Consider the following 15,005-nt stretch of genomic DNA (forward strand, 5'->3'; position numbering starts at 1 on the left):
GAATTCTGACATTAAATAAAATCTTATAAAGTAAACAATCAAAATATAACGCTTCACGCTGATACAATGATGATAATTAATTATATATATAGTTCATTAATCTCAAGGGAGACACTGCATGAAAATTGTTTAATTTAATAATTTAATAAACATTAAATAAACAATTAAATAATAATAAACTAAATGTTAAATAAAAATAAATAAAATGATTAATGAAATAAATAATTAATAAAACCTCTTGATGTCACCAATAGCTGATGCTTTTGACCATATCTTTTGCTATCATCAACACGCGTTATCATTGTCTTTCGGCACAACCCTATTGTTTATGCTTTTTTATAAAAAAAAAAATTAAATAATTAAAATAAAACAAAACAAAACAAACTGCTGAAATGTGTTTGGAAATTATTGAATGCTGAAATGTCTTTGGTTTGAAGGGTGGGGGTTTGGAGAGATGGTGTGTGGCTGAAATGGCTGATATCACTGGCAGCAACTACAATGCCATTTAAACAGAGGCAGTTGTGGGTAGCACACTGTGCACCAGAAATGAGAGTCGGAACTGAACAATTTAAAACCCATTACAACAGCCCACGTCTCATTTTTGAAGAACATGGAAGACACCTTTTGTAATAGAGTTCTTTCATTTTGCTTTAGTTTTTTCTCTCATCTAAAACTGGATGACTTGTGCTTCCTGCTGAATGAGTGGACAGAAGGACAGAAAAGCTGAACTTTTTATATCAACCCAAGATATGTTCAGAGATCATTGTGACCTTCTGTGACTCTGGTTCATGTTTAATGCAGGTATGAGACAGAGAGCTCAAGATGTTCTCCCAGTGCAAGTCCTCTGATATTGCTGCTTAGTTGCTCAAATAAAATGTATTTTCAGGAGGAAAATATAATGGAGAGAAAGGCAGTCTTAAGCCAAGTTAGGGATAGGCTCACTGTTGGCAGTCGCTTGTGAACAAAGTTAGCCTTAGGAGAAAGACAACCTTATAAGGTTGGTTCACCTGAAATTGAAATGTCACATTTATTTAGCTTCATATTGTTCCACACTCGTATGACTGGCTTTCTTCTGTGAAACAAAAAAGATGACAGTGCTTTTTTTTTTTCCATAACAGGGCTGTCAAGCCTCAAAAAATGAATTGAGAAAAGCACCTTACAACTTCCATAAAAGTAGTTCATACAACTTGTGTGCTAAAATCCAACACTTCTGAAGCAAAACACTGTCTTCGTATGGGGAAAAACAGTCAAGCTCCAGTAAAGGTCACAGAAATACTACAACTGCAGTAAACCATAAAAAGCAATGAGTGTTAATAAACTGATTCCATATGGAACAACAACAGCAGTGTGAATTTAAAATACTCATTAACAATAAAGGCAATAAGTAAAAAAAAAAAAAAAAAAAAAAAAAAAAAAAACAACAACATTTCAATATCTAGCCACCTTGCTTAAGCTTGTGCTTCAGTGAAACTCAAAGAATGTGAGTATTGATCGCCTACACAGTGGCGAGGGGCTCTGAAACAACATGCAGCAAAGAGGGGTGCCATGCCTCCGCAACACTTCTCCCATCAGTTCCAGGGTGAATGAATCCTGGCAACGTATGACTGGTGAGCATTTTCTCATTAACAGCATGCTGAGTCACGGAGCGGTCCACAGAAAGAGTGCCCTGACACAAAGGAGGACCCACAATGCCGCACTTGTTGCCTAACAAACTCATGCTTGTTTAGCCGCCCTGAATTGAAAATGTATTGGTATGGAGAACCACTAATCAGGACCTTAAAAAAAAAGGTAAAGAAAAACAGTGTCGCAGAGAAATCTCAACACAAAAACTTGGAATATGTTTAAAGACTACAAAAAAAATTAAATTTGACAAAATTGAGATTCATTTATTTTGTAAACGCATCTTGAATATCTTATTGTGAAATATTCATCCATGCAAACATTTCATTTTATTTTATTTATTTATTTATTATTTAACTCTTCTGGTGAAAAGACAGACTTCAATAATTTGGTCTGCTTAAACCCCACCCTTTTCTAACAATCAACCTCAAGCTCACCGTCAGATCCGCCTCCATTTAATCAACAACCAATGGATAGAACAAGGTCTCCACCCTACTTTTTTTCTCTTTCGTGCACTTCATGCACTTAACCATCGCAGCTTTCCTTACATCGCCAAAAGGGGAGGGGTTATATATAAATAACCAAACCCCCATACACTAGATGGTTGAGTACATACTATAGTGCAGAGTATAAGTGCACAGTGTATAGTACGTGATTTGGAACACAGAGGTTTATGACAGCGTGGGCAGCAAAGAGGAGGGGCATGACAGAGCCTTCTTGGCAACACACGATGGGCATCTAATCTGTATTGTGCTCCACATCCAGATACAAAAACACTTAGCCAGGCTGCTACTAAAACAATAACTGCCTGGCCCTCTCTGCCAAATATCTCCTTTGCACAGGCCCACCTTCACTTCTGCGACAGAGCTTTGTGTGAAATCTCTCATTCTTCAATTTAAAAAAGGGCTGAGGTTATCTCAGGAGGCTACATGAATGTAAAGAAAGAGCTTAAACTAATTGCTGCATGTTCACAGAATTGCATATACAGCATGACATCCCACAACAGTTCCAGTAACCATGTGGAAGCACAAAGAATGAACAAAGTGCACAGAATAGAGATCTTAGACGCAGCTCAGAAAGTATGTCAGGGTTCACCCTGTCATTGAGCAAGGAAAGCGGTTGCATGCTGCTGATGACTAATACAGACAAAGAACAGTTCAGTCTAACACTAACATCACTAAACCTAAGTGCTTCCAGAGGTGCAGAAACATTGTTTAATTGAGTCTTCACCAAAAAAAAAGAAAAAAAAAAAAGACAATTCTGTCATCATTCACTCACCCCATGTCAATCAAAACCTATATGACTTACTTCTGTAGAACACACATGTAAAACAAATGTTTTGAAACATGTTTTTAGTATATATACACACAATGAAAGTCAATGGGGTCAATGTTGTTTGTTTTGGACACAACTGATTTTCAGTCTATGGACAAAAATAGTCCATAATCCAACATATCTTTTTTCATGTTCTGCAGAACAGAAGTCACACTGGTTCAGAACAACATGAGGTTAAGTAAACAATTACATTTTTGGGTGAACTACAGACCCATACACAGCTATCTTATGTGCAAGCTGGACAATAAAGTAAAAAACTCACTGGCACTGACAGAAAGTGTCTTGAATCACAAGACAAGACATGTTGTGTAAGCAGGCAGTTCTTTATGAGAAACAGGAAGTGTAGTCATGCCATTAAATCATATTCATAACACTGAACACTGGCCTAAATTACACTGGATTATTACTGATATGGGTCAGGTGCTATGCTGACATACTTGTCACTTATTTCTTCCTGCGATCTAGAACAGTAGCAAGAGTCTGATTACACATCATTCTGTAAACCTAAGGGACATCAGACAAACACACACACACACACACACACACACACACACACACACACACACACACACCACGGCGACCTCTGATTCCTCACATGAGGGCTCATGGTAAAGAAACTGGTTTAAGAAATCCAAAATGTTGGAAGTGTCAGTGTCTGCTGATGGTGCCCATATGGTGCAGTCTCAAGTTTTTGTGGGATTTCAGCATTAGCTTCACATAATGGCTCGTAATCTGGCAGAGAAGGTCAAGATTCTAGGCTTGATGTGTTATTGCTTTGTGCAAATGTTCTTGGGCTTTTTTTTTTTTTTTTTTTTTTTTTTTTTTTTTCACCCAAAAATTAAAATTCTGAAAACTCAAGCAGTTTTGGTTACCATTGTATAGATTTAAAACACTTAGACATTTCTCAAACAACTTATTTTATGTTCCACAGAAGAAGAAAAAAAAATTATACAGGTTTAGAACATGAGGGTGAGTAAAGTATGCCAAGTTTCATTTATCCCTTTAAGTAACAATATCCCTTTAAGAAGTAACAATATCTGATGGCAATACCAGGCGAAGTCACTTGGGAAAATTGTATAATGCAGCTCCTTTTGAGTGCTGTAACTTTATTAAAAAAAAAAAAAAAAAAAAAAAAACACAGGCATATTTAAGCATTTCCATACAAAGGTATACTAGACTTTGAGAAATATGCTCTGGTGAAGCTCAGGCACTTTAATTATATGGTTGGCAAGAAAATGAACAGGATGAAACTTAACAGAATGGAAATGAAGAAAAAGAACAGGATGCTGAACAGGATGAAACCCAACAGGATGCAAATAAAAAGCTAAACTTTCCATGGCTCTGTGAGGGTTTGAGAGTTAGTGTGAGGGTGTCAACTTAAAGACTATCTTTTGAAATGTTGACAATATTATATTGTGTAGATATCTGTAATTTTATGCATGAAACATTTTAGAGCAAGACAAAACACATGACAAAGAAATGTTCCACTTCACTACATTAACGGCATGCTGAATCTCCAAGAAACATTACTTTTACTATTTCTTACTTCTCTACATGCCATCCTCTTAGAATAATTTAGGCCTAGATGATTTACAAATCTGGAGGAATGACAAGTACTCTAGCAAATGGCATTGTCCACAGGGATGTTCATGCAGATCTAGCCCAAGTTTAGACCTTCTCCTCTGCAGTAATGGAGCCAGAAATGGAATCCCCCCGCCAGCGGCCTGATGTGCTGACGATCACAAATGTTGATTCTGCTGTGTATAAGAGGGCAAACAGAGGACATTTGCCTGACTGTTCTGGGTCATTTCTACAGCTCTGAAAATCCAAATTAAAGCTGGACAATAAAGAAAAAAAAAAAAAAAAAAGAGTTTATATTTTCAGTTGTTTGACAAAATGTGATACAGATCTTGATTTTTATGTACTGGTCTGAAATGGCTTAGGATTTTTTTTTCTTTTCCATTAGATGAGCCATCATATCAAATAGCCACTGAAATAAAGTAGATTCTAAATGCTCAGAGCAAATAAATATGTATTTATAATACTCATTTAATCTACTGAAATACAGCAATTCTCACAATCAACCTTGCATGTCTCGGTCAACTTTTTTTTCCCTTTTCACATCTGCCTGACATCCCACAGGTCTGGAAGTTGTATCTTATTTTAACAGAGGAATCTTTCATAAACATTAACGACCCACATGCAGCTCACAAATATCTAAGGATGCACCAAAATTTCAGCTACTGAAAATTTTCAACCGAAACAGGTTTCAGGCCGAAATCGGTGACCAAAACAGACGTTATATTAGCGGTTCTTTGATTGCACTGTATTCAGCTGATACGGTTTTTTAAATCCAAAATCTTTTAGTCTGTGCTGTTTTCTGTTGATATGTGAACAAAATTTATTAGTTTGTCATTTAAACTTTTATATTTCACCAACAAACTGGAGTAGAAGCAATTCTTTTATTAAAAAAGTTGACATAAAAACTGCCTTATGCACAATTTAAATGTTTGTACAACTCAGTTCTAGTTATTTTAGTGTTGATTATTAAATAAGTTTGATTAATTAATTTAATTTATTATTTATTGTTAATTTATTATTTATTTCCCATTTTCAAGTGCATCCTGAATTTTCGGTTTCGGCCCATAATTTTAATTTCGGTGCATCCCTAACAAATATCTGTTAAAGAACACCGCCTAATCAGTTTCCCTTGAGTCCTGCAAGTTAAACCACAATGATGCTCACAAATTTATCTCTGCTACAGGCTGACCCTCTAAAAATAGAGACACGTCTGCTTTTGGAGAGAAGCTTAGAGATTCTGCACTTTGCGACAACCTCCTTGAAAGCAACATGAGGTTGACTTCTCATTCTTTTTTTGGAACTTTACAGATGGTCTTCATTTTCTTTCTCACAGACTTGATAAATACAACAAAACATTCACTTAGATGTTCTGCATATTTTTATCAAAAGCTTACCTCCCCGGAGAAATGTCATTCAGCTAAATTTATCCATTACAACCATTAAACCAGTATGTCGCTGAGCAATTTTATGAGACTCTTAACTTAACCTTGTACTTTAACAAAAATATATTTGGATTTAATGTGGAGATACTAAATCTAAAATACCAATTAAACAGAATAATCCTTCACTGTCAATAAAAACAACATGAGAATTTATTAGATAGATTTATTAGAATTTATTAAACAAAAATATGATCATAGTCTTGGCCTCTACTCCAAGCTCAACTATTTCTTATTAGTGTCCTTTACTTTGTCATTCAAAAGTAAAAATACCCGAAACTGCACATACATTCTTTGTAAATTTAAGTCATCATACATTTTTTTAATTTTATAAAATCAGTCTGTCACTCTTTCTCCCTTTAGGAATGTGTAATCATTTGCTCCTGTATTCTAGAGCAGAGCTTCACAATCATGACATTAACAAGTACACACTCACACACACATATGCAATGCAATGCACAACACAAGCATGCATCCACTACTTTTAAAACCACTTGTCCATCTGTGGAAATTTTGCCATAAAACATACCAGAAAAAAAGAATAACTGTCTGATGTTTAATGAAATTTGAAGTGCATGCTATTAACAATTTCTTTACTTTGAGGTAGGACGCTTGTCTTCTACAACTCCCCGTCAATATATATATATATATATATATATATGTAAACATGTAAAAGACATCTTATATATTAAGTCTCACTCTGCCGTCTAAACAATCTGCATTGTTCAGCATGACAAGTGGATCTGGTCAGATGCCAGACAAAACACAAAACAGTTGCCAAAGACCATTCACCACATGCAACCAGCAACATACTGATTTAGACAAAGGGATTAGAGCTAAATCTCAGTTAGATAATCTTAGAGTACTAGTGTTTTGACAGAGAATTGCTTAAGGAACACTTTTGAGCCAACACACTGTGTGAGATGCCAACCCCACTCTGGCTCACAAAGCTTGAGTGACCTATTTTCTCAGAGCAGTGTAAGAAATGTGTGTGTGAGGTACAGCTGAAATGTTAAAGGCAGAAATGGTCCTCACAGAAGAGTGAGGAAAACCTGACTAGCATGTCTTTGTCATCTCTCACAAGTGCCACTGACAGAATGTCGGCTTGAGCCAATGCAGCCAGACCACAAAGAAGTTTCAACCATTTCCATTTAAGGGTGCTCAAATCGTTATTGGCAAAATAATAGTTTTTTATAGTTTGGTAGTCTCTATAAAGGCAAATTAGAAGAGCCAATCAGATGACGCAAAACTCACAAGACAATTTTTCTATGCACAGCTAAAATTGCTTTACTACGTTCACCGGTCTGGCAGTTCTACTAGGTGTCTAAAAAAGACAATAAATTTGTAACATCTTTGCAGAGAGCAGAGACATTGCAACGACAGCAACCCTACAGAAACGATAGCAAGAAACTAGAGCTGTGTGATTTTAGCACATTTTATTTCTTCAGAGTGGTTTGCTTTCATTCCTTACTAAAAGCCCAAACTTAACATCCAAATCAACTGGATCAGTGATTGTCATAAAATGCAATCTACTGTTGCTAAACTGCAGGGCATCTATAATAAAAAAAAAAAAAAAAGTTATTAAAGTTATTAAAACTGCATTAAGCCGCGAAAGAGATATTGTTCCCCAAGCGGCTTTGTGTGCGCAAATCTGCAGAGTGGAACATGGACAAGCAAAGTATACTTTGGGCTTGTTCGAGTATTTGCTTAAACACAGTCAGTTATGACTTAAGTGAACAAACAGTTGTGAAATAAGTTGCATGTGAAACATTATATTGGGTCCGTGCATTAGGTCTTAAAGGCCCACTGAAGAGTGTTTGAATGCGCAGCATTATTCAATGTGTCGACGTAATTTCAACTGAAACAGGAAGACAGGGCGATATATCGAACAGCCCCGCCCCTTTTTTAAAATAGCCAATAGCATTTCGTTTATGTTACAGCTCGGCCAGAGCCGTTAGACTCTGTAAAACCTCAGTTTCCTTCTAATCTCTAACCATTTCTCTACTCCGAATGTCCTTTATATCATTTTAATATATATTAATAAGAGTGTAGGAGGAGGCGGGACTTCAGATTCTAGTGAGCATTTGATTGGACAGAAGATTTGACGAGAAACTGAAGTGTGATGTGATGTCATGAAAATCCGCGATCCATTTTAGCAGAAGTGAGAGCCTGTAAGTTTTGAATGCTTATATTTCCTAAATGGGAATTTTGTCATTGTTTCGGAACACACCAGCTTTAAAGGGTACCGCTGATTTGACACGTTGATTCATAACACTCCGAAGCTTCCTGAAGCAGTGTTTTGAAATCAGCCACCACTATATAAGTCGTTATTTTGGTTTTTTGGCGCACCAAAAATATTCTCATCGCTTTATAATATTAATATTGAACCACTGTACTCACATGAACTGATTTAAATATGTTTTTAGTACATTAATGGATCTTGAGAGAGGAAATGTCATTGCTGGCTATGGAGGCCTCACTGAGCCATCGAATTTCAACAAAAATATCTTAATTTGTGTTCCGAAGATTAACAAAGGTCTTACGGGTGTGGAACGGCATGAGGGTGAGTAATAAAAGACAGAATTTTCATTTTTGGGTGAACTAACCCTTTAAGGCTAACATATTCATACTAAAAGCTAAAAAACTTCAATTTTGATTTCAGGGGGACTTTAAAGTGACAGCAGCCTAATTTACCTGCTGCCACCTGTGTTCAACATTAATCAAAAAAACGTGGTATATTTGAAGCCTTCTATTTATCATGTAGTATTATTTATTTCAATGAACGGTATTGGCCAATATTGCTTCCTGTGTTTGGCAATCAGCTCCAAAAATCCTGATCAGAGCACCCTTACTTCCAGTAGATTAGTAAAATTAAGCAAAGGTTGGTTTAATAGGTAGTGGTTCAAACCTTTACCTTGGAAGGTTCCTCTGAATGACTGTGTTTTAATTCACTGGCGTACCACCACTCGAGTACTGTGCTAATTGTTATGTCATCTGAAGATGACACAGGTATAACAAATGGGAGGTGACACACCAAAGAGAAACAATAACATAACATTCAGCTGTTGAAAGAGACCAGTAATGACAAATAGCGCAGGGATGAGGCCTGAAAAGAGGTGATTTTACAATCAAGTGCTGAATAAACTTAAGGCATTTTTCTAGGAGAAAATAATTTGTTTGTTACCATAAAGACTTTTACAAAAAACTAGGCTTGCAGTGGAAGTCCGTGTTACACAGACGTACATAATTACATTACATATAATTTGGTTATCTATAGAAAAGTTTCTTAGCATTGAGCCTTGCATGTCTGCCTGTGCTCCAGACTGTGATGTACTAGTAGCAGCCAAAAAACAATTCTTTTTTACATTTTTTAAAATGTTTTTTTTTTTTTCTACAACTGGAATACCCCATTTTAGTTGTTTCCTATGATTTGCACTAGATTTTACACATTGCACATTTTAGCACAGAAGCCTAAAGACTTTCTTGACTATTGTCATGTTATAAGCTGTCATCAGATTACTGACCCCAAGTGTGATTGATTCTGGCTATAAGAATCGATATCAGATAGTATGGTCCTGAACCATCCGATTTACATCTCTAGTCACAATACAGAAAAAGATTGCTACTTCCGTTTTATCACAACTTTACCTTATTCTAGCAAATCAATTACATAGTGGGCCGGGAACACTGTCAGAACAGGGTGGACATTGGTTAAAATTCACAAATATTTTACAGTCAAAATGATTATCCTATATGACCATTAACAAGCTTTTTTGGCCTAATGTTTAATTGGAAAAAACTGAGTTTGCACAGCCACACAAGCTGTAAGATTAATTCACGTTTAAAGGCATTCGTTTTTATTTAATCTCATCTCGATCTGTAGCTGTGACGTCTTTTGTGGAAAGAATGAAACCCAAAGGGCTTTGCTCCTCATGCAGCATGGCAATAAGATCAAAACAAGTTACCATTTTGGCTATTCTATCTAACCAATGAGAAAGAGATAAGGTCATATTGCCAGTGCACATATGACAAGTGAAACAAGGCCAGAAAAGTAAAACTGACAAGGACTGTTTAGACCTGTATTGATGTGACAAAACACGCATTCAATGCTGGGAAACTAAAAGGACACTTTCCGATAACTAATATAATAGAGGCCATAAAATCAATGTATGTCAAGAGACCAAAGCTGAAGTAACAGGGTGTCAAAATGAATGAAGTCTCCTTCACACATACACTTACGCACGCCTTCAACTGTCAATAGGACATACAGGCCCTATAGCAGAAAGGAGATAAGGAAATCAGAGTAGCTCTTAGCACAGCAATTCTGCCAGCACATGCTCAGTGAGTGGGGCAACACCTCTGTACACGACTCATTCAAGGTCAGTCCAGTAACGCTCCTATCGAAAGTGCAGTAGAATGTTACTGCACCTTACCTTAGGAACCGCTCTGAACCGGTTTGGTGTCGAATGACAGTTATTGTTTTAGTAAAAGATCAAAGACCAAAGCAGATTCTGCAAGTCACATATTGAAGAAGTGAAACAGGGGAAAACACTGAAGTCGTGAGCGGTCTGTTGACAAAAGAAAGCAGTCCTAACAGGGCTTGTTGACAGAAAGGTGAGCAGGTGGCCAGCCATTAAGTGACCACACAAAGCTTGTTGACGCATTTTGCATTTAATACAAATGAAAACCACGAACGGTCACTAAATTACTCTGACAATTTTCAGACACAAAAGATTTTTTATTCTGTCCCGAGTCCTGACAGGTGAAAATCTGCTGTTTTACTGCATTACAGACTTCATTTCTGCTCAAGCCTCATAAATCATCTCATTACACTACAATCACATGAACAGGCTCTTTGAGAGCTACTGTAAAGGGAGCAAATGACAGAATTAAGCACCCATCCAGAATTGTAGTCCCTTGCCCAAATGCCAACCCATCCTCTGCCAGCTCCCCAGCTGTCTCTAATGAGTTGCTTGAAATAATTTATTGGAATAATAAAAACGGAGCATGGTGGTCATTCAAGAGGGACAAACAGTCAGGCTCAATAAGCAAACACAAAAGAAGCAACTTCCATCACAGGATGGTGTTCTGCATTGTGCCAACACACTTTTAACAGGTGGTCAAACACAAAAACAAAAGGGCCACAAACCACCTGTCCATCACTCGAACAGCATGCAGATAATGTGGACGTGATTTCCCAAAAAAATACAAATTCTGTCATTTTCAGAAGCACATGAATTCATTTTGTGGAAAAGAAATGGAGGTGTTAAGCAGAATGTCTCAGTTCTTAATCATTTTCACTGTATTTTTCCATGTAATAAAAGTGAAAAGTGACTCAGACCATCATCATCTCCTGTTGTGTTCCACAGAAGAAAGTCATACAGGCTTAAGCTTGAGTAAATTAGAGAATTTTCGGGTAAAATTTCATTTTTGGGTAAACTATGCGTTTAAGACTAAATTAAAATTAACATTATGCATTCAAAAGCAGAACAGATTTTCATAACTGTCTTTTCTCAGGTTTGCTGACAAAAGTTGTATGATGAAAGATGCCTATGCATGACACAAAATATAGAAAAAAAATTGGTGAACATTCACTGATGTGATATTGAGAAGACATTTCTAGAGGGGGTTGTAGTTATTTTTTTTATTTTTATTTTTATTTTTTACAAATGGACAAATTCAATTTCAAGGGACACCTTTAAATAACATAAGAGTATAAAAAAAAAAAAAAAGATAAAACCATTTGATAAAGCGCAAGTCAAAAAACATGCAACATTAAACAAAACAATCGAGTGAGAAAGCAAGAATAAAAGTACTTCAAACTCAACAGTTGTTGAAAACTAACTGCCAGTTGTTTGTGAGGGTGAACTTTTGCACTAATGGCAAATTATATAATTGTGTCCAGTCAGCAAGTTCAGGGCTGCCAAGTTGCTGTTCAGTGAAACTCACAGAACTGACAACATCTACATGGGAAACAAACACCCTAGCACTTGTATTAGTCACATTATAGAACTGTGTGAACTAAGTATTTTAGATGACGCAGAACAAAACACTAAAACAGACGTAACACTAGGAAATACTGAACTTAACAGCTGAACATGCTATTAAATAACAACTGAGAAAGATAAGAGTGCCACTCTACAATGTTTATAAATGTCCAGGAGAGTTTATTATCAAGACATCAAACTACTTAAATCTCTTAAGAACCACTCTAAGAAGTTGTGCCCTGTAGAGGGAGGGTAAAATTACATACGTGATAAACTTTGTTTTACTATCTCAGTATCTATTTGTGCCAAGGCAATGTGTAGTAATTGTGTGGCAATAAACTGAATGTTTGGGCCTGAGCTTTCACTAAACTCTTGTGCTTAAAATTTAACAAGGACAAGATGAAAGACACCGACCATTTCTTCTTTTTGTTTGGTTTGCAGTGACAAACATTAGGTCACGATTTGGGTCAGCCCAGACCTCCTGATCAAAAGCCATGTGATCAGTAACTGTGGTTATGTGGAAGCATCATCTCTATCAATTTATGGGAAGGACAAACACCAAGCTAGTTCCTCTTTTCATGGCAAGGAGCTACATTACTGTTCTTATTAAAGCGTTGATATAACGAGGTGCAACCTGCAGTAAACAGCCAGTTTATCCTCCCTGAACTGCTTATTGCTCTATAAAACAGATGTATGTGGGGTTTGGGGGGCTCTTATACACTTCACCAGTAGGTTTTGCCATTTCATTGTTATTGGCCTAAACAAATGCATCCATTACCTTCAGCGATCAGGTCCTCCACCGTCACTTGGTATCGACCGACAGCAAACACCTTCCCGATGTAGTTGCTGCTTCCAGTACCAGATCCAGACCCACCCCCGAGACTTCCGCTCTCTGACTTCGGCATACGCGAAAACTTCTTCATTCTTGCCTCTTGTGTTCCCGCCTTCCCCAAACGGACAGTTCCAAACAAGCCAAAGACGATTAAAACGCCAATCTGCTCATCTCCGCTCTTTTGTCCAGCATGCTGAGAGATCTGCTCTCCCGAGATGCGCCAGGCACTTGAGTGCTCGAGGGACGCAGAGAGGCGTAGCTGAATGCTTCCTTATTTCCCCCAAAGCCCGATGAAGCAACTGCATAGAAGTCAACAGTCAGGGCAAGCGTTTTGTCGTTAATGACTGACAACAGCACGAGTGATAACCTCCACGCTGCTGTATTTTCAGGCCGACTCCAGTTTTGGCTGGCTAGCGAGCCTGTGCTGGAGCTGGAGAGACCATTCGCCTCGCTAGCTGGCTAACAACGGCGAAGCGCTCTGTTTCGCCAAAGCATGCTTTTGTGTTCAGCCGAAAGCTTAAGTTGGTTGAAGTCCAGGTTATTTGAAACCAATGTGAACAACAAATAGACAGAAAGTGGGTGTGTTAGGCGGAAGCTACGCTAGCGAAACTCTTAAACGATGACTGCTGCCACTTCCCCTTTGGATAGTTTAGTTAGCCAGCTCGCTAGCTGATTGGCTTCCTCTCTCTGCTTGAAGAGGACACCGTGTATCATAGTAAAAAGTATTAGCCTACTACAAAACAATCCTGAAATCCTCCAAGCGGTCGAACGTTTCTGGTGTTGAGAGCAGCGTCTGTTATTTTTTTTTAAAGGCAGAGCGGTTCCTCGTGCTCTGGAAGTCCCCAGTCACACTGATAAAGTTCGAACTCTCGTGACTCGCCGGAGAATTAGTGGGAGGTTTGTTATTGCCCAATCCGACTGTCTGACAACCTAACTTTGTTTTGTCCGATTTCTTCCTATTGTCATGATTGGTGTGAGCGTGACGCGTCCCGTAGATGCTCTTCTCTGATGGGATGGCACGGATGACTGTCTCTGTCTACGTTTTATTTATCAGTTTGCTTGATAAAGATCTTAACCAATGTGTTTAAAGATGTGAATGGATTGTTTGGGAGTGTGAGGTGCTGAAGCAGTGCGACTGGCACATTCCACGAATACTGTACACGTGTGTCCACGGTTTTTTAAGAATTAGATGCACAAATCCAACGTTATGTTGTTGTGAGAATTATTGGATAAACAGTTATCTAACATAAAATTAACCGGACTTCAAAAGTAGCTTGCTCTTAAAATGGGGAGTAAATGAGAAAATAATTTTAATTAGCAATATCTATAACAAAAATATCACGTTCCTTTCCTTTTTTTTTTTAATTATTTATTTTTATGATGTTCAATGGATCCATTATGTGGACTTTTGTACAGCATGGTGGGATGACGAACAAATAATCTTATTATAGTTTCTTGGTTATTGAACAAATTGTAGTGTCGACTATATAAGTTCAATCATTCAAATTAATGTAATAAAAAATTTTAAAAAAAAAATGGCCAAACAAACATTTTTCTTTAATTTATGGGAAATATGGCATTATAACTACAATCCATCATTTGGTCCCAAAATATCTAGCCTCTACTCAGTGACATCTTACTTTAGGTTAAATTGTCAACATTACCCATTCTTATTTAGCCTATTATTTATTTAATACATGTCTCATTTTGAATTTGGATGCTTATTTAATGTCTATTGTTGAAAATAACAAAATCACAGAGCAGAGACCTCCCGATGATGACAATTAACATTTAATCACCTTTGTCTATATTTAAGAAAAGTGAAGCAGATGTTTTGCATAGTAAGTTGCGTACAGATTATACTATTTTCTCTCAAGTGCAAAATAGTGAATTACATGCATTAATAGCTATCAATATTTTTAAAATAAATTTGAAAGAAGTTTAAAGTTGAGTTACTTTTTGTTGTTGTTGTTGTTGTTGTTATATAATACTCTATACATGTATCTCCCACCTATAACTTTCAAAAATGACACTTATAATTAAATGTATAATTTAATATATGTTTAATCAGGGCACTGATTCATCTCATATAATGTTGACAAAGATTACGTCAGACTGAGACAGTCACGTGATGTTAACCAGTCTGGACTGACAACACAAAACCCTTTGAGGGACCTCAGGTACATCTTTTAGTCAGTTCATGAAAATGTC

At 37.0% G+C, this 15,005-nt stretch overlaps 1 protein-coding gene across 4 annotated transcripts in view; it reads right to left on the bottom strand.

Annotated features, from left to right (window-relative positions):
• Nucleotides 1–13,629, bottom strand: part of bmp2k (BMP2 inducible kinase) — a 36,570-nt gene extending 22,941 nt beyond the window's left edge. For 3 of the 4 annotated variants that reach the window (XM_051894985.1, XM_051894983.1, XM_051894984.1), the window contains exon 1: nucleotides 12,741–13,629. In XM_051894985.1, coding sequence (XP_051750945.1) covers nucleotides 12,741–12,885 — 145 coding nt within the window. In that variant the 5' untranslated portion in view covers nucleotides 12,886–13,629. The remainder of the gene's footprint in view (nucleotides 1–12,740) is intronic. The other variant, XM_051894982.1, reaches the window with a different exon arrangement.
• Nucleotides 13,630–15,005: the final 1,376 nt, after the last annotated feature.

The sequence above is a fragment of the Ctenopharyngodon idella genome, chromosome 5 (assembly GCF_019924925.1).
Source record: "Ctenopharyngodon idella isolate HZGC_01 chromosome 5, HZGC01, whole genome shotgun sequence".
In the NCBI taxonomy this organism is placed as follows: domain Eukaryota; kingdom Metazoa; phylum Chordata; class Actinopteri; order Cypriniformes; family Xenocyprididae; genus Ctenopharyngodon; species Ctenopharyngodon idella.